The sequence below is a fragment of the Ranitomeya imitator genome, chromosome 2 (assembly GCF_032444005.1).
Source record: "Ranitomeya imitator isolate aRanImi1 chromosome 2, aRanImi1.pri, whole genome shotgun sequence".
Classification (NCBI taxonomy): domain Eukaryota; kingdom Metazoa; phylum Chordata; class Amphibia; order Anura; family Dendrobatidae; genus Ranitomeya; species Ranitomeya imitator.
The window spans coordinates 654339534-654358435 of NC_091283.1; the positions used below are offsets into that span (position 1 = coordinate 654339534).

General features: G+C 43.8%; 1 protein-coding gene across 1 annotated transcript in view; it reads left to right on the forward strand.

The window, feature by feature from the left end:
- LOC138667076 (oocyte zinc finger protein XlCOF7.1-like) overlaps positions 1 to 15839 on the forward strand; it is a 29259-nt gene extending 13420 nt beyond the window's left edge. Inside the window, exons 4-5 of the mRNA XM_069755349.1 lie at positions 7500 to 7620; positions 14289 to 15839. Of these exons, the coding sequence (XP_069611450.1) occupies positions 7500 to 7620; positions 14289 to 15799 (1632 nt within the window). The 3' untranslated portion in view covers positions 15800 to 15839. The remainder of the gene's footprint in view (positions 1 to 7499; positions 7621 to 14288) is intronic.
- Positions 15840 to 18902: the final 3063 nt, after the last annotated feature.

An 18902-nucleotide genomic window follows, 5' to 3' on the forward strand; every position in this document is an offset into this window, starting at 1 on the left:
GGCATCACAATACTCAGGCCAGGTGTTGAGGGCAACACAATACCCATCCATGACTTTGAGGAAGGCCACCCTGCAGTGGGTCCAAATACACATCAGGAGGCTCCAGTGGGACATCTTAAAAAACTAGGTCTCCCTAAAGTGTCAATTAGAGGGTCGTATGACTCTATCTTCAACAACTATTGGTTCCCTGAGTGTCTTGTGTAGTCACCACGGATGCAAGCTCCACGAGGTGGGGGGGCTCATCTGGACAATAGGGTTACTCACTGGTCTGGACGGGTCAGCAGTTGTATGTATCCTCGAACCAAAAGGAACTATTTGCAGTCAGTTATGCCCTGATAGTTCGTAGATGCCCTTTATGGTCATCACGTGCAAGTAATTTCGGACAATCGGGTAATGGTAGCCTGTCTGAACCATCAAGGGGGAACCAGGTCAAGGTCCTTGATGGACATAACTCAGATTTTCTAGTTAGAGGAAAGCAATCTCCTCTCACTGACGGCACTCCACATTCTTGGGGTAGAAAACCACAAGGCAGACTTTCTGAGCTACACTCAGTTGAAACAAGGGGAATGGGTGCTAAGAGTCCATTTTCAACAAGATTGTAGAAATGTGGGGTCTCCCGGTCATAGTTCTCTTCTCCAGCGTTGACAACACAAAAGTAGCTCCATAGATCCCAGAGGGAATCCTCAGGCACTAGATGCCTTTATGATCCTGTGGAACCAGAGCCTGGCCTATGCCTTCCACCCTGTCATCCTCATCCCAGCAGTTCTAAGGAAGATCAGGGAGGACAGGGCAAGCGTATTATTGATAGTCCCATTCTGGCCAAAAAGAACTTGGCTCTCCTGGCTGAGGATTATGTCCTTCACCGACCCTTGAGTACTACCAGAAGTTCAGGACCTTCTCTCCCAGGGGCCGGTATATCATCCTCAGGCAGCAAATTTACACTTAACAGCGTGGGATTTGAAAGGGCGCATTTGAGGTACAGAGGTTTTTCCCTAAACTTGGTTTTCACCCTACTTCAGAGTACAAAAATCGACACTACAAAAGCCTATGGTAAAACCTGCAACAAATTCCTATCTACCTTGGGGGTCAGAGTCCAGAATGGAGTCCCACATACTTCCATCCTGGAGTTTCTACAAAAAGGCTGGAACAAGGCCTTGCTACTAACGCCCTAAAGGTTCAGGTGGGGGCTCTGTACAGTCATGATGTAGCAGGCAATACTTGGGTAGGAAGATTCATTAATGCCGCCTCAATATCTAGGCCCATTACTAGCCGAAAATTGCCGCCATGGGATTTAAATTTAATCTTATCAGCCCTAACGGGTCCCCCCTTTGAATCCTTAGATTCTGCCTCGCTCAAGATTGTCCCTTTAAAAAGGACCTTCTAGTGGCTCTAACATCTGCCTCTAGAGTGTGCGACATTCAGGCTCTATCTGCAGGCCCTCCCTTCACTAGGATCTTAAGAAGACAGTTATTTTAACCCCTTAGCAACCGCCGATACGCCTTTTAACGGCGACCGCTAAGGGTACTTAAACCACAGCGCCGTTAATTAACGGCGCTGTGTAAAAAGTAAATAGCGCCCCCCAGAGTCGGATTTTCTCCGTGGTCTCGGCTGCCGGGGGTAGCCGAGACCCCAGAGAACATGATTCGGGGTTTTTTTTACCGACCCCGCATTTGCGATCGCCGGTAATTAACAGTTTACCGGCGATCGCAAAAAAAAAAAAATGCAATCTCTTTTTAATTTCTCTGTCCTCCGATGTGATCGCACATCAGAGGACAGAGAAAAGGGGTCCCAGATAGCCCCCCGATACTCACCTATCTCCCCCGGTGCTCCTCATGGCTCCCGGTGGGCGCCGCCATCTTCAAAATGGCGGGCGCATGCGCAGTGCGCCCGCCGGCCGGCACCGGGAGAATCTTTGGGGTCTCGGCTGCCGGCGGTTGCCGAGACCCCAAAGAACATGATCGGGGTCGGTTTTACCGACCCCTGTTTTGCGATCGCAAAAAAAATCAAAGTGTAATTCTCTGTCCTCTGATGTGATCGCACATAAGAGGACAGAGAAATAGGGGGATTCGGGGACCCTATCATACTCACCGGTGTCCCTGGATCCTCCTGCTGCTCCTCCTGGCTGCCGGGGAAAAGAAAATGGCGGGCGCATGCGCAGTGCGCCCGCCATCTATCGCCATCTGCCGGCCGACAGGAGAAGAGCAGTTGGGGCTAAAATTAGGGTTAGGGCTAGGGTTAGGGTTGGGGCTAAATTTAGGGTTGGGGCTAAATTCAGGGTTAGGGTTCTTTCACATTTACGTCGGTACGGGGCCGTCGCAATGCGTCGGCCCGACATACCGACGCACGTTGTGAAAATTGTGCACAACGTGGGCAGCGGATGTAGTTTTTCAACGCATCCGCTGCCCAATCTATGTCCTGGGGAGGAGGGGGCAGAGTTACGGCCACGCATGCGCGGTCAGAAATGGCGGAAGCGACGTACAAAAAAAATGTTACATTGAACGTTTTTTGTGCCGATGGTCCGCCAAAACACAACTGATCCAGTGCACGATGGACGCGACGTGTGGCCATCCGTCACTATCCGTCGGCAATACAAGTCTATGGGCAAAAAAACGCATCCTGCGGGCACATTTGGAGGATCCGTTTTTTGTCCAAAACGACGGATTGCGATGGATGCCAAACGACGCAAGTGTGAAAGTAGCCTTAGGGCTAGGGTTAGGGTTGGGGCTAAAGTTAGGGCTAGGGTTGGGGCTAAAGTTAGGGATAGATTTGGGGTTAGGGTTTGGATTAGAGTTGGTATTAGGGTTAGGGTTGGCATTAGGGTTACGCTTGGGATTAGGGTTAGGTTTGGGATTAGGGTTAAGGTTAGGGTTGTGATTAGGGGTGTATTGGGATTAGGGTTAGGTTTGAGGTTAGGGTTGAGATTAGGATTAGGGGTGTGTTGGATTTAGGGTTTTGATTACGGTTATGGTTAGGGTTGACATTAGGGTTGTTTTGGGGTAAGGGTTGCGATTATCGTTAGGATTAGTGATTAGGATTATGGATCGGGTTGGGATTAGGGTTAGGGGTGTGTTGGGGTTAGGGTTGGAGCTAGAATTGGGGGGTTTCCACTGTTTAGGTACATCAGGGGGTCTCCAAACACGACAGCCAATTTTGCGCTCAAAAAGTCAAATGGTGCTCCCTCCCTTCTGAGCTCTGCCATGCGCCCAAACAGTGGGTTACCCCCACATATGGGGCTTCAGCGTACTCGGGATAAATTGGACAACAACTTTTGGGGTCCAATTTCTCCTGTTACCCTTGTGAAAATAAAAACTTGGGGGCTACAAAATCTTTTTTGTGGAAAAAGAAATATTTTTTTTTTATTTTCACGACTTTGCATTCTAAACTTCTGTGAAGCACTTGGGCATTCATAGTTCTCACCACACATCTAGATAAGTTCCTTGGGGGGTCTCGTTTCCAAAATGGGGTCACTTGTGGGGGGTTACTACTGTTTAGGTACTTCAGGGGCTCTGCAATCGCAACATAACGCCCACAGTCCATTCTATCAAAGTCTGCATTCCAAAACAGCGCTCCTTCCCTTCCGAGCTCTGCCGTGCGCCCAAACAGTGGTTTACCCCCACATATGGCACATCAGTGTACTCGGGATAAATTGGACAACAACTATTGCGGTCCAATTTCTCCTGTTACCCTTGTGAAAATAAAAACTTGGGGGCTAAAAAATCTTTTTTGTGGAAAAAAAATATTTTTTATTTTCACGACTCTGCATTCTAAACTTCTGTGAAGCACTTGGCCATTCAAAGTTCTCACCACACATCTAGATAAGTTCCATGGGGGGTCTAGTTTCCAAAATGTGGTCACTTGTGGGGGGTTTCCACTGTTTAGGCACATCAGGGGCTCTCCAAACGCGACATGGCGTCCGATCTCAATTCCAGACAATTCTACATTGAAAGCGTAAAACGGCACTCCTTCTCTTCCAAGCTCTGCGGTGCGCCCAAACAGTGGATTACCCCCACATATTGGGTATCGACGTACTCAGGAGTAATTGCACTACAACTTTTGTGGTCTAATTGCTCCTGTTACCCTTGTGAAAATGAAAATTTGGGGGCAAAAAGATCATTTTTGTAGAAAAAATTCGATTTTTTTTTTTTTTTTTTCACGGCTCAACGTTATAAACTTTTGTGAAGCACATGGGGGTTCAAAGTGCTCACCACACATCTAGATAAGTTCCTTATGGGGTCTAGTTTACAAAATGGTGTCACTTGTGGGGGGTTTCCACTGTTTAGGCACATCAGGGGCTCTCCAAACGCGACATGGCGTCCGATCTCAATTCCTGCCAATTCTACATTGAAAAAGTAAAACGGCGCTCCTTCACTTCCAAGCTCTGCGGTGCGCCCAAACAGTGGTTTACCCCCACATATGGGGTATTGGCGTATTCAGGAGAAATTGCATAACAAAATTTATGGTTACATTTCTGTTTTTACACTTGTGAAAATAAAAAAAATGGTTCTGAATTAAAATGTTTGCAAAAAAAAGTTAAATGTTCATTTTTTCCTTCCACATTTTTTCAGTTCCTGTGAAGCACGTAAAGGGTTAATAAATTTCTTGAATGTGGTTTTGAGAACCTTGAAGGGTGTAGTTTTTAGAATGGTGTCACACTTCGTTATTTTCTATCATATAGACCCCTCAAAATGACTTCAAATGTGATGTGGTCCCTAAAAAAAAAAAAAGGTGTTGTAAAAAAGATAAACTTTTAACCCTTATAACTCCCTAACAAAGAAAAATTTTGTTTCCAAAATTGTGCTGATGTAACGTAGACATGTGGGAAATGTTATTTATTAACTATTTTTTGTGACATATCTCTCTGATTTAAGGGCATAAAAATACAAAGTTTGAAAATTGCAAAATTTTAAAAATTTTCGCCATATTTCCGTTTTTTTCATAAATAATCGCAAGTAATATCGAAGAAATGTTACCACTAACATGAAGTACAATATGTCACGAAAAAACAATCTCAGAATCAGCGGGATCCGTTGAAGCGTTCCAGAGTTATAACCTCATAAAGTGACAGTGGTCAGAATTGCAAAAATTGGCTCGGTCATTAAGTACCAAATTGGCTCTGTCACTAAGGGGTTAAAACCTGACCCTGCTTATTTGCCCAAGGTAGCATCTCGGTTCCATAGGTCCCTAGAGCTATTTCTTCCTTGCTTTTGCTCTAACCCCAAAAATACAAGAGAAAAGAAATTCCACTCAGACATAAAAAGGTGTTTGGTTCAGTACATAGCATCTACCCAGGGGTGTAGGAAGGATGGGCCTCTGTGTGCTTTCAGGGAACTAGGAAGAGACTCAAGGCCTCAAAAAGTACATTGGCAAGATGGATAAGAGATGCGATCTCGTTGGCCTACTCATGTAGTGGGAATGTTTGCCCCGGTGGGTCTGAGAGCTCATTCCATGAGAGCAGTGGCAACCTCCTGGGGGGAAAGGTCGGAGGTATCAGAGCATATTTGTAAGGCTGCCTGTTGTGAATTCTGTGGCTGAATTCACTCCTGTGGTCACAAGTGGTACTGCAGCTTCTGAGCTTCCTCCCTCAGGTAACATAGTAACATAGTAACATAGTAAGGCCGAAAAAAGACATTTGTCCATCCAGTTCAGCCTATATTCCATCATAATAAATCCCCAGATCTACGTCCTTCTACAGAACCTAATTGTATGATACAATATTGTTCTGCTCCAGGAAGACATCCAGGCCTCTCTTGAACCCCTCGACTGAGTTCGCCATCACCACCTCCTCAGGCAAGCAATTCCAGATTCTCACTGCCCTAACAGTAAAGAATCCTCTTCTATGTTGGTGGAAAACCCTTCTCTCCTCCAGACGCAAAGAATGCCCCCTTGTGCCCGTCACCTTCCTTGGTATAAACAGATCCTCAGCGAGATATTTGTATTGTCCCCTTATATACTTATACATGGTTATTAGATCGCCCCTCAGTCGTCTTTTTTCTAGACTAAATAATCCTAATTTCGCTAATCTATCTGGGTATTGTAGTTCTCCCATCCCCTTTATTAATTTTGTTGCCCTCCTTTGTACTCTCTCTAGTTCCATTATATCCTTCCTGAGCACCGGTGCCTGAGCACAGGTGTTCTGGTGAGCTCGTTAACTGCTTCATTACTTAACTCCGCCTGATGCTGCTATCCTTGCTCCTTGTCAATGTTTCAGTGTTGGATCTGAGCTTCTCCTGATTGTTCCTGTGACCTGCTGCTCTGTATAGCTAAGTGCTTTTTGTTTTTTTTTGTTGCTTATTTTCTGTCCAGCTTGTCTTTTGTTTTGCTGGAAGCTCTGAGACGCAAAGGGTGTACCGCCGTGCCGTTAGTTCGGCACGGTGGGGTTTTTTTTGCCCCCTTTGCGTGGTTTTGCTTTAGGGTTTTTTGTAGACTGCAAAGTTCGCTTTACTGTCCTCGCTCTGTCCTAGAATATCGGGCCCCACTTTGCTGAATCTATTTCATCCCTACGTTTTGTCTTTTCATCTTACTCACAGTCATTATATGTGGGGGGCTGCCTTTTCCTTTGGGGAATTTCTCTGGGGCAAGTCAGGCCTATTTTTCTATCTTCAGGCTAGCTAGTTTCTTAGGCTGTGCCGAGTTGCCTAGGTAGTTGTTGGGCGCAATCCACAGCCGCTTTTAGTTGTGTTTAGGATAGGATCAGGTGTGCAGTCTACAGAGTTTCCACGTCTCAGAGCTCGTTCTTGTATTTTTGGGTATTTGTCAGATCACTGTGTGCGCTCTGATCGCTAAGCACACTGTTTCTGGATTGCCTTCATAACACCTGTCATTAGCAAACATAACAGCTGCCACTTGGTCATCACGTCCTACCTTTTTATAATCACTATCGGCTGGATCTAGCCTCTTCTTCTGACTTAACCTTTGGACCTGTCTGTTTTCTTTGACCTGTCTGTTTTCTAGTATTTTTTTTTTTTTCCAGAAATTTTTTTAAATTTGGCAATACTAATAAATATTCTTTTTACTTTGGATTCTCTTTTTGTCAGCTGGGGTGACCCCCTACCTGACTTAGTTTGTTTTATGCATTTTGAAGTGCCCAACACTTCTGACCCTTTTGGACCTATGAGATTCAGGGGCTGTATACACGTGAGAGGAGTTTTTGATGACCGAGTGGTCCATGCAAAATCTCAGAGACCTGTCCTATATTGATCCAAGTCTGATCAACGTTCGCAGTGAAAGTCTAAGAATCAGTAAAAAAAAAAAAATATTAAAAAAAAAAAAAAAAAAAAAAATAAATCGGACAGTACTCATATGCCATCTTGAAATCATAACATACTTGCCGACAGCACCAAACAAACATCAGTGAAAGTGTAGAATTATGTGTCAGAAAGCAGTAAGTGATGGGCTGTAATCACACCTGATGTGTTATTTATACTAATGAAGCCAGGATAGCTCTGACACTGTATGGTTGACCAATTTCCCTTCTGAGTTTTTATTTTTGTGTTGCTCAGGTTACTGTAAGGTGTCAGGATGTCACCGTCTATTTCTCCATTGAGGAGTGGGAGTACATAGAAGGACATAAGGATCAATACACAACCATAATGGAGAATCATGAGATTTTTACATTATCGGGTAAGAGAAACCTTCTGTGTAGAGTTGAGTGCATCTGCTCAAAGATAATTTAATACACCTGATTTTTATTTTTATTTTTTTATGTAAATTCTCTAGAATTAAATTTTTTTGGGATGATTTGCTTTGTGCAAAATCGATGAATTGTAGCGAGCAAAATGGCAGACAAAATAACTGACTCACTGTTTATCCCTTTGTCCAATGCTTTGCGCTCTTTGCTGTCTCCACAACAGGTGTCACAGCGCACATCGTTGAAAAAGTAATCGATGTGTGTTGTGACATCATGACACATGTCGTGACATTATCCCACTATGAAGTTTGAGGCCTACTAGGCACAGGGGTAATGGAGAATCAGATACGAGAAGACCCACTGAGCACCCGATGGCGAGCTGTGGGAGGGGGGCAGATAAAAAGCAAGTTGAGTATTATCTGTTTATTTCACCAAACTTTATTATGTTCTGGGATTTGGATAGACCACACAGAATAATAAGGAACAATGGATTAATTTGATACAAATTGGATTTCGTTATAAAATTCAAGAGCTACTTAATTTGACTCTCAGAAAACACAGAAAAAACCCGACTAAAAAGTCCAGAGTAATATTAAGAATCATATAAATTTTATTAATGTATACAAAAAATATTAAAAAACAATACAGGAAAAATTAATAATGACAGTGTATAATAATAAGATAAGGGCGCACCTAACCAGTATTATGCTAAATATACATGTAAATCACTAGTTGACACGGCAAGTGACAACAAAATGTAGTACAAAGTGTATCTAAAACTGCATCAATGATTAATCTCATATAAGGAATTTGCACAAGTGTAAAGAGGTGTGCAGCGCAATAAATACATAAAGGAATGTGAAATGTGCAAAAGTACCACTAGGTGTCAGTGTTAATGACCAGAATTATTAACACAAGGGAAAAAGAGAGACTGACGATAATGTAAAACATAATATACTCATAATCATAACATACTTACAGTGCTCATGTGATCCCGGTTTCCTGGATGGTGCCCTCCCCAACACACGTTTCGCGCGTTTTTTGATGCGTTTCGCGCATTTTTCTTGCGTTTTTTGATGCGTTTTTCATGTGTGTTTTTTTTTTCATGCAGATTTGTGTGTTTTTGTAAGCTCAATAAAGCTGTGCAAAAAAAAAAATTGTGATGTCATTTCTTGTGCAACCTCTTCATTTACATACTCCATTGAAGAATATACACCGCTAGATAGATAGATAGATACTGTATTTTCCTGACTATAAGATGTACTTTTTCCCCCAAAAAAAGGAGGGAAAATGGCGGGTGCGTCTTATAGTCGTAATGTAGGCTTACCGGCAGTGGTGTGGCGGAGGCAGAGGTGCGGGGATGAGGAGGCGGTATGGCGTGAGCGGGGTCCCTTCCACAGGTGAGGTGATGCAGCAGCCCGGTAAGCAGCAGAGTCGGGTTAATTACCGGTTTATCGGTGGCAGCGGCCACAGATGGAGATCGAGGCGGCCATTTTCCTGAAGCCGAGTTCGCAGATTTAGATCTTGGCTTCAGGAAAATGGACGCCGCGATCTCCATCTGCGCATGTGAGGCCTCCCTTGGCCATTTTCCTGAATCCCCGGGAAGCAGAGCACTCCATCTGCGCACGCGCGGCCTCAGGAAGATGGCCGCCACCACCGATGCTGCTGCATCACCTCACCTGTGGAAGGGAGCCTGCTCACGCCATACCGCTCATTATCCCCGCACCTCTGCCGTCGCCACACCACTGCTGCAACCACCCCATGGACACCAGGCCATGGCGTCGCCCACCTAAGCAGGAAGGGACCCTGCTCAGGTGCACGCCGTACCGCATCACCCTACCTCTGCTGACAGCACGCCTCCTGTGACCCTGCTCTGCCACCGCCAGCCCTCAGGTAAGATACTGTAAATTCGGACAATAAGACGGACCCCCATCTTATAAAAAATCATTTTTCTGCAATTTTCAACCCAAATTTGGGGTGTGTCTTATGGTCCGGTGCGTCTTATAGTCCGAAAAATACGGTAGATAGATGCAGCGTCGGACTGGAGTAGCTGGGACCCACCAGAGAAAATCATTCTAAGGGCCCACCATGCTTAAGGGGTACTAGCTGCAGAGTCTTCCCTTAGCTTCCATCTGGTCAAGCACGCTAGACACAGGATACATTCACGTGACACACACCAGTGACACGCTAGACACAGGATACATACACGTGACACACCAGTGACACGCTAGACACAGGATACATACACGTGACACACACCAGTGACACGCTAGACACAGGATACATACACGTGACACACACCAGTCACACGCTAGACACAGGATACATACACGTGACACACACCAGTCACACACTAGACACAGGATACACTCACACAGCATACAAACACCAGTCACACACTAGACACAGGATTAGAGATGAGCAAACCCTTGGGTGTTCGGGTCCAGCTGAACAGTTAAAAAAAAGTCCAGGTTCGGGTACAGAACAGTACCCGGACCCATTCACTTGAATCGGGGGCCCGAACATCCAGTGTTTACCACTCTGTGAGGTGCAAGACAGCGCGGCAAACACTCTTTCTCCACATAGCCCCCTCATCATCATCATCCCCCCTTCTGCCCACAGCTCCTCATTATCCCCCTTCTCCACACAGCCCCTTATCATCCCTCCTCCACACAGCCTCATCATCCCTCCTCCACACAGCTCCTCATCATCCCCCCTTCTCCACACAGCCTCATCATCCCTCCTTCTCCACACAGCTCCTCATCATCCCTCCTTCTCCACACAGCTCCTCATCATCCCTCCTTCTCCATACAGTCCCCTCATCATCCCGCTTTTCACACAGCCCCTCATCATGACCATTTTTCCATACAGCTCGTCCGAGTTTCTCGCATGTGTGATCCCGACCTTAAATAAACACACGCTTTAGGCCGGGGTCACACTTGCAAGAAACTTGCACGAGTCTCACACCTCAGTACCCGGCACTGCTGCCAGCACTTGGAGCGGAGTGTGCGGATGCATGTATTTCTATGCAGCTGAACTCTCAGGTCCGAGTGCTGGCGGCAGTGCCGGGTATTGAGGTGCGAGACTCAAGCGAGTTTCTCGCAAGTGTGACCTCAGCCTTAAACGCAATATCTGTTTAATTTTAATAAAATTTTAATAAAAAATTGAAAAAAAGGCGTTGGCTCCTGCGCAATTTTCTGCGCCAGAGAGGGAAAGCCAGCGACTGGCGGACCGATGTTTGTAGCCTGGGAAGGCGTTAATACCCATGGAGCTTCCCAGGCTATGAATATCAACCCACAGCTGTATATTTAGCCTTTAATGGCTATTAAAATAGGGGGGACCCCCCCCCCCCCCGCCAAAAAAAAAACAATGACATGGGGTCCCCCTAATTTATAGGCATAAAGGCTACGCAGACAGCTGCGGGCTGATATTCATAGCCTAGGAAGGGACCATGCACCCCGCCCCCCCCCCCCCGGCTAATACCAGCTGCCCCTAAAATGGCACATCTGTAAGATGCGCCAATTCCGGCGTGTAGCCTCTCTCATCCCACTGCCCTGTGGCGGTGGCATATAGGGTAATATTGCGTTAATGTCACTTTTGTAACGTGACATTAAGCCGGCTTAGTAATGGAGTGGCGTCAATAAGATACCTACCATTACTAATCCTATAGTTGGTAAAGGGTTAATAAAAACACACATGCAGAATAAAGCAGTTTAATTAAATAAAACACCACACAGTTTTTCCATCTTTATTGTACTGGTAATCAAAATGAGGCGATCGATCTTCTGAAAAACAAAAATAACAATAAACCAACAGTATACTCCCTGTGTCTGACACAGGCATCCAGACATAGCAGAGCTTGTAGATGACTCTCCGGTGATCACCTACACTCTAGCACTAGCGGTCAGCTGACCATGAGAACCAGCCTAAAGTGACTGGAGATAACCCCTGGTCACGTGCACGACAGTTCTCGCGGTAAGCTAAGTTATCGCGAGAACTGCAGTGGATGCAGACTTCCGTCGGTGTGGCAGATAAGAGATTATTTAAATTAGTAGACATACGTAGTAAGCTGCGTTTACACAGTTACTACGCATGTGACTAATCATTAGATGCGGTTTTACCGCATCTAATGATAGTCTATGGGAAATTTACGGTGTGGCGATGGAGCGTCGCTGCATTGTAAACAGACATGCTGCGTTCTGGAAAGACGTGTCGCATGTCCGTTTACGCGGGTCTGCCACCTGCATCTTTTGACGCATAGTGGAGAGGGGATTTCATGAAATCCACTCCACTATGCTGTAACATCTGGAAGCTGCATGTTTGACGCTGCGGCTGTAAGCAGCGTAAAACACGCAGCGTTTCCTGACCATGGGAACATACCCTTAGAGACTTGAACCTGGGATTTTCTGATCGCTTCTACTATATACAGCTATTACTGTATATCTTCTATGTCTCTCAGCCTCAGGCTGGACATCACTGTTGAGATCATATGACATACATGGGGTGGGGGGGGGGGGGCATACAGCCAACCCTGGACCCCAAAAGTTGTTGTCCAATGTATCCTGAGTACGCTGATACCCCATATGTTGGGGTAAACCCCTGTTTGGGCGCACGGGAGAGCTCGGAAGGGAAGGAGCACTGTTTTGCTTTTTCAACGCAGAATTGGCTGGTATTGAGATCGGACGCCATGTCGCGTTTGGGGAGCCCCTTATGTGCCTAAATAGTGGAAACCCCCCAATTATAATTGAAACCCTAATCCAAACACACCCCTAACCCTAATCTCAACGCCAACCCTAACAACACCCCTAACCCTGACACACCCCTAACCCTAATCCTAACCCTATTCCCAACCGTAAATGTAATCCAAACCCTAACCCTAACTTTAGCCCTAACCCTAACTGTAGCCCTAACCCTAATGGGAAAATGGAAATAAATACATTTTTTTAAAATTTTCCCTAACTAAGGGGGTGATGAAGGGGGGTTTGATTTACTTTTTATAGCGGGTTTTCTAGCGGATTTTTATGATTGGCAGCCATCACACACTAAAAGACGCTTTTTATTGCAAAAAATATTTTTTGCGTTACCACATTTTTGAGAACTATAATTTTTCCATATTTTGGTCCACAGTCATGTGAGGTCTTGTTTTTTGCGGGATGACTTGACGTTTTTATTGGTAACATTTTCGGGCACGTGACATTTTTTGATCGCTTTTTATTCCGATTTTTGTGATGCAGAATGACCAAAAACCAGCTATTCATGAATTTCTTTTTTTTTTTGGGGGGGGGGGGGGCGTTTATACCGTTCCACGTTTAGTAAAATGGATAAAGCAGTTTTATTCTTCGGGTCAGTACGATTACAGCGATATCTCATTTATATCTTTTTTTTATGTTTTGGTGCTTTTATAGGCTAAAAACTATTTTATAGAAAAAATAATAATTTTTGCATCGCTTTATTCTGAGGACTATAACTTTTCTATTTTTTCGCTGATGATGCAGTATGGTGGCTCGTTTTTTGCGGGACAAGATGACGTTTTAGCGGTACCATGGTTATTTATATCCGTCTTTTTGATTGCGTGTTATTCCACTTTTTGTTCGGCGGTATGATAATAAAGCATTGTTTTTTGCCTTTTTTTTTTTTACGGTGTTCACTGAAGGGGTTGACTAGTGGGACAGTTTTATAGGTCGGGTTGTTACGGACGCGGCGATACTAAATATGTTTACTTTTATTGTTTGTTTTTTTTTATTTAGATAAAGGAATGTATTTATTAGAACTATATATATATATATATATATATATATATATATATATATATATATATATATATATATATATATATATATATATATATATATATATATATATTTTTTTTTTTTTTTTTACACATGTAAAAATTTTTTTTTTTACTTTGCCCCAGGGGGGACATCACAGTAAAGTGACAGATCACTGATCTGACACTTTGCTGTACACTGTGTCAGATCAGCGATCTGACGTACACTACTGGAGGCTTCCCGGCACCTGCTCTGAGCAGGTGCTGTGAAGCCACCTCCCTGCAGGACCCGGATGCAGCCCCACGGCCATTTTGGATCCGGGCCTGCTGCAGGGAGGAGGAGGTAAGAGACCCTCGGAGCAACGCGATCACATCACGTTGCTCCGAGGGTCTCAGGGAAACACGCAGGGAGCACCCTCCCTGCGCGATGCTTCCCTATACCCCCGGAACACGGCGATCATGTTTGATCGCAGTGTGCCAGGGGTTAATGTGCGGTTCGTGACCGCTCCTGGCACATAGTGCCGGATGTCAGCTGCGATAGTCAGCTGACACTCGGCCGCGCTTCCCCCGTGAGCGCGGCTGATCGCGCTGGACGTACTATTTCGTCCTTGGGAAGTAGGGCCCACCCCACATGGACGGAATAGTACGTCCAATGGTAGAAAGGGGTTAAGGTGATCAACACACTCATCGATCAGTAACTTATTCCCAAATTCTATGGATTGGGGGATAACACAAAATCTGGGATTAAACCCTTTAATGCAAAATGATCAAGATGTTATGACTGTGCATAATTCATTGGCAGTATTTTATATGATGTTCCTTGGTATGTCTTAAAATATCCAAGTAATTGTTTTATGCAAAAATTGTAATCAAAATTGTTTCTATTCCTAACAGAAGAATACCCCAAGAATATGGAAAGTCAATGTATATCTCCAGCCCATGATGTAAAATATAACCGTATCACAGAAGACTATCCTGAAGAACATTCCATAATACTCCTTACAAAAAATATACCAGCAGAACTTCACAGCGAAAGTCTAGCTACTGATCTCAGTAATCTCAGGGAACCTGAACCTCGGCAATCAGAGATTGTTAAGCAAAGTACAAGCGAGATTGAAGATAAAATATTTCCATGTTCTGAATGTGGGAAATATTTTAAAAAGAAATCTATTTTGTCCATTCACAAGAGAATTCATAGAGATGAGCGGCCATTTCCATGCTCAGAATGTGGGAAATGTTTTCGCCAGAAATCTGATCTCAATGTACATCAAAGGCGGCACAGAAGAGAAAAGCCATATTCGTGTCCAGAGTGTGAAAGATCTTTTCTACAGAAATATGATCTTCTTGCACATCAAAGAACTCACACAGGAGAGAAACCATATTCATGTTCTGAATGTAGCAAATGTTTTAGTCGGAAGTCATCCCTTATCACGCATCAGAGGACTCACACAGGGGAAAAGCCATATTCATGTTCTGAATGTGGCAAATGTTTTAGCCAGAAGTCCGATCTTGTTAAACATCAGGTAATCCATACAGGGGAGAAGCCATTTTCATGTTCAGAATGTGGAAAATGTTTTACCCAGAGATCAACCCTTGTTACACATCAGAGAACTCACACAGGGGTGACTCCATATTCTTGTTATAAGTGTGGGAAATTTTTCCGACAGAGATCAGATCTTCTTGTGCATCAAAATAAGCATGGGAAGGCAGATTCATTTTCTAGTCCAGAATACAATAGGGATTTCCTACCAATATACAGTCTCATTGCACATAAAGGAACTTACACAGGGGAGAAGCTATACTCATGTTCTGAATGTCAGAAATGTTTTACTCAGAGATCATCCCTTGTGACACATCAGAAAACTCACACAGGAGAGAAGCCATATTCTTGTTCTGAGTGTGGAAAATGTTTCACCCAGAGATCTGTTCTTGCTATACACCAGAGTACTCACACAGGAGAGAAACCATTTTCCTGTTCAGAATGTGGAAAATGTTTTAACCAAAAGTCCAATCTTATTAAACATCACGTAATCCATACAGGGGAGAAGCCATTTTCATGTAAAGAATGTGGGAAATGTTTCGGACATAAATCTGATGTTGTCAAACATCAGAGAATTCACACAGGAGAGAGGCCTTATCCATGTTCAGAATGTGGGAAATGTTTTAGTCACAAATCATCCCTTGTTACACATATGAGAAGTCACACAGGGGAAAGGCCGTTTTCATGTTCAGATTGTGGAAAATGTTTTAGCCAGAAGTCTGATCTTGTTAAACATAATGTAATCCATACAGGGGAGAAGCCATTTTCATGTTCAGATTGTGGGAAATGCTATAATCATAGATCCACTCTTGTTCAACATAAAAAGCGGAGCCATTTTAATGTTCAAACTGAAGCAAATGTTTAACCTCATGTAGTAATACAAGGAAATGACTTGGAAAACGTTACCAACAGGATTTCTTTTTTTTTTGTTCTTTTTTAGCGCATTTTTTGGGAAAATATGTGTTGAACAATGCTACACATGCCACCTTTTAATTTGCATACTGTATATAGAAGACCGTTTTTAATTACAATTTTTAGTGGCTGTTTCAATAGTACATGTAAGCAAGGTAGTACTACACGTGCTTCTCACTAAATTAGAATATCATCAAAAAGTTAATTTATTTCATTTCTTCCATACAAAAAGAGAAACTCATTATATAGAGTCATTACAAACAGAGTGAACTATTTCAAGTGTTTATGTTAATGTTGATGATTATGGCTTTACAGCCAATGAAAACCCAAAAGTCATGATCGCAGTAAATTAGAATAGTTAACAAAAAACAGCGATTCAAAAGGTCCCTTAGTCTGTTTCAGTATGCTCCACAATCATGGGGATGACTGCTGACTTGACAAATGTCCAGAAGGCAGTCATTGACACATTCCACACGGAGGGTAAGCCACAAAAGGCCATTGCTAAAGAAGCTAGCTGTTCAGAGTGCTGTATCCAAGCATATTAATGGACAGTTGAGTGGAAGAAAAAAGTGTGGTAGAAAAAGGTGCACAAGCAACTGCTGGGATAACTTCAGCCTCGAAAAGATTAAAAAAAGCCATTAAAAAAAACTGGGGAATGAATGGAATGCAGCTTCGTAGACTTGCAGTGATGCACCCCCTGGTGGCATAAACTCATATGAACTCTAGTGTGGGAATATATTCAGAAAAATTCCCACACTACAGTTCATGAGTTTATGCCACCAGGGGGCGCATCACCGCAAGTCTACAAAGCTATGTTCCCCTGCATTCCATTCATTCCGCAGTTTTTACAACCAAGAGCAACAGCTGCATTAGCAGGCTCCTGGTTGTAAAATTATTTAACCCCTTCAGATGGATTTAGGCTATGTGCACACGTTGCGGTTTTTACCGCGGAACCGCGGCGATTTTGCCGCTGCGGGTCCGCAGCAGTTTCCATTGCGTTTATAGTAACCTGTAAACCCTATGGAAACCGCAAACCGCTGTGCACATGCTGCGGGAAAAACCGCGCAGAAACGCAGCGGTTTATAACCCGCAGCATGTCACTTCTTTGTGCAGAATCGCAGCGATTCTGCACCCATAGAAATGCATTGATCCGCTTACTTCCCCCATGGGGCTGTGCACACCATGCGGGAAGTCAGCGGAAAATGTGCGGGTTATACCCGGGGTGGAGGAGAGGAGACTCTCCTCCAGGCCCCGGGAACCATATTTGTGGTAAAAAAAGAATTAAAATAAAAAATAATGTTATACTCACCTCTGAAGTCTCAGCGCTGCACGCGGCCGTCCGGTCTCAGGTTTGCTATGCGACCAGGACCTGCGGTGACGTCGCGGTCACATGACCGTGACGTCACGAAGGTCCTTCTCGCACAGCATCTTTGGAACCGGACCGCCGCCTGCAGCGCCCAGGAGATCGGGACGTCAGAGGGTGAGTATATCATTATTTTTTTATTTTTAACATTACTATTGATGCTGCATATTGCTGCATATGCAGCATCAATAGTAGGAGTAAAATCCCGCAGTGGAACCCGCAGGACAAAACGTGATAAATCTGCAGGGATAACCGCAGTGGGTTTGCCCTGCAGATTTATCAAATCCGCTGCGGGAAAACCCGCAGGGACCCGACGCAACGTGTGAACATGGCTTTACAGCGTGGGACATGACTATACGACGGACAGGTATGGGATATTGATGCTTTTTTATTTTATTTTTTTTACAGAACGAGGGTCTTCAGGTGGATTAAGTGTACAATAAAAAATTTTAAATCTCATGTGTATTTATTTTATTAAAATACTTTATTCATAATGTGTGTGTGTGTGTGTATTATTAACCCTTTACTACTATTGGAATAATAATGGATAGGTGTCTTATTGACATCTCTCCATTATTAACCAGGCTTAATGTCGCCTTACTTTAGGAAGATGACATTAACACCTTATTACCCCATATCCCACCGCTACTCGGGAGTTGGAAGAGAGTGGCTAAGTGCCGGAATAGGCGCATCTTACAGATGTGCCTTTCCTGGGGTGGCCAATAACCATGGTCCCTCTCTAGGCTATTAATTCTACCTTCAGTCACTGGCTTTCCCACTCTGGTGGAGAAAATTGTGCTGGAGCCCATGCCAATTTTTTTCTGTGATTTAACCCTTTATTTTAACACCTAAAGCCCCCAAATTTTGCACACAGACACTTCTAACATTATTAGTGAGGAATATGTAAAAATATAACGATTATGAAATCGTTTACTGTATGTAAACCATGTCTCATATCCTGTCGGGTTTGATAAGGAGATAGCAAAAGCTGGCAATTGAATTATCGGCTTTTAAGCTATATAGCTCTGTAATATATATATATATATATATATATATATATATATATATATATATATATATATATATATATATATATATATATATATATGTGTGTGTGTGTCTCACTGATATATATATATATATATATATATATATATATATATATATACACACTATGTGTAGACATTTATTCTATCCTAACCTGTCAGTGTGATTTAACTGTACACCGCGCTGAATTACCGGCTTTTCTATAGAACACCGGTGCGTATTTCTTGCAAGTCACACTGATGGTCCGTGTGTAATCCGTATTTTTCTCACCCCCATGCATTCATTGGCAGATTTTTTGCACAATACGCTGACAAACGCAGCATGCTGCGATTTTCTCAGGCCGTAAAATATGGCTGTGAAATATACGGCAGATAGGAGCTGCCCCATAGAGAATCATTGGTCCGTGTGCAGTGCGTTGTATTTGCCCCTCTCATACGTCCGTAAAACTCTCTAGTGTGACGCCGGCCTTACAGAACCAGAGCAAAGAAAGCCAAAACTGCTAATAGGACAGTGAAATCGGTCTAGCTACCACAGGTGTATGTGTCACTAGACGCTGCGATCGTTTGACCCCACTCTGGGGTGGGACTCCGGACCCTCAGAACCTGATTTATCATGTTGAGAGGTGTGAAAGGGCCAAACCAACCTG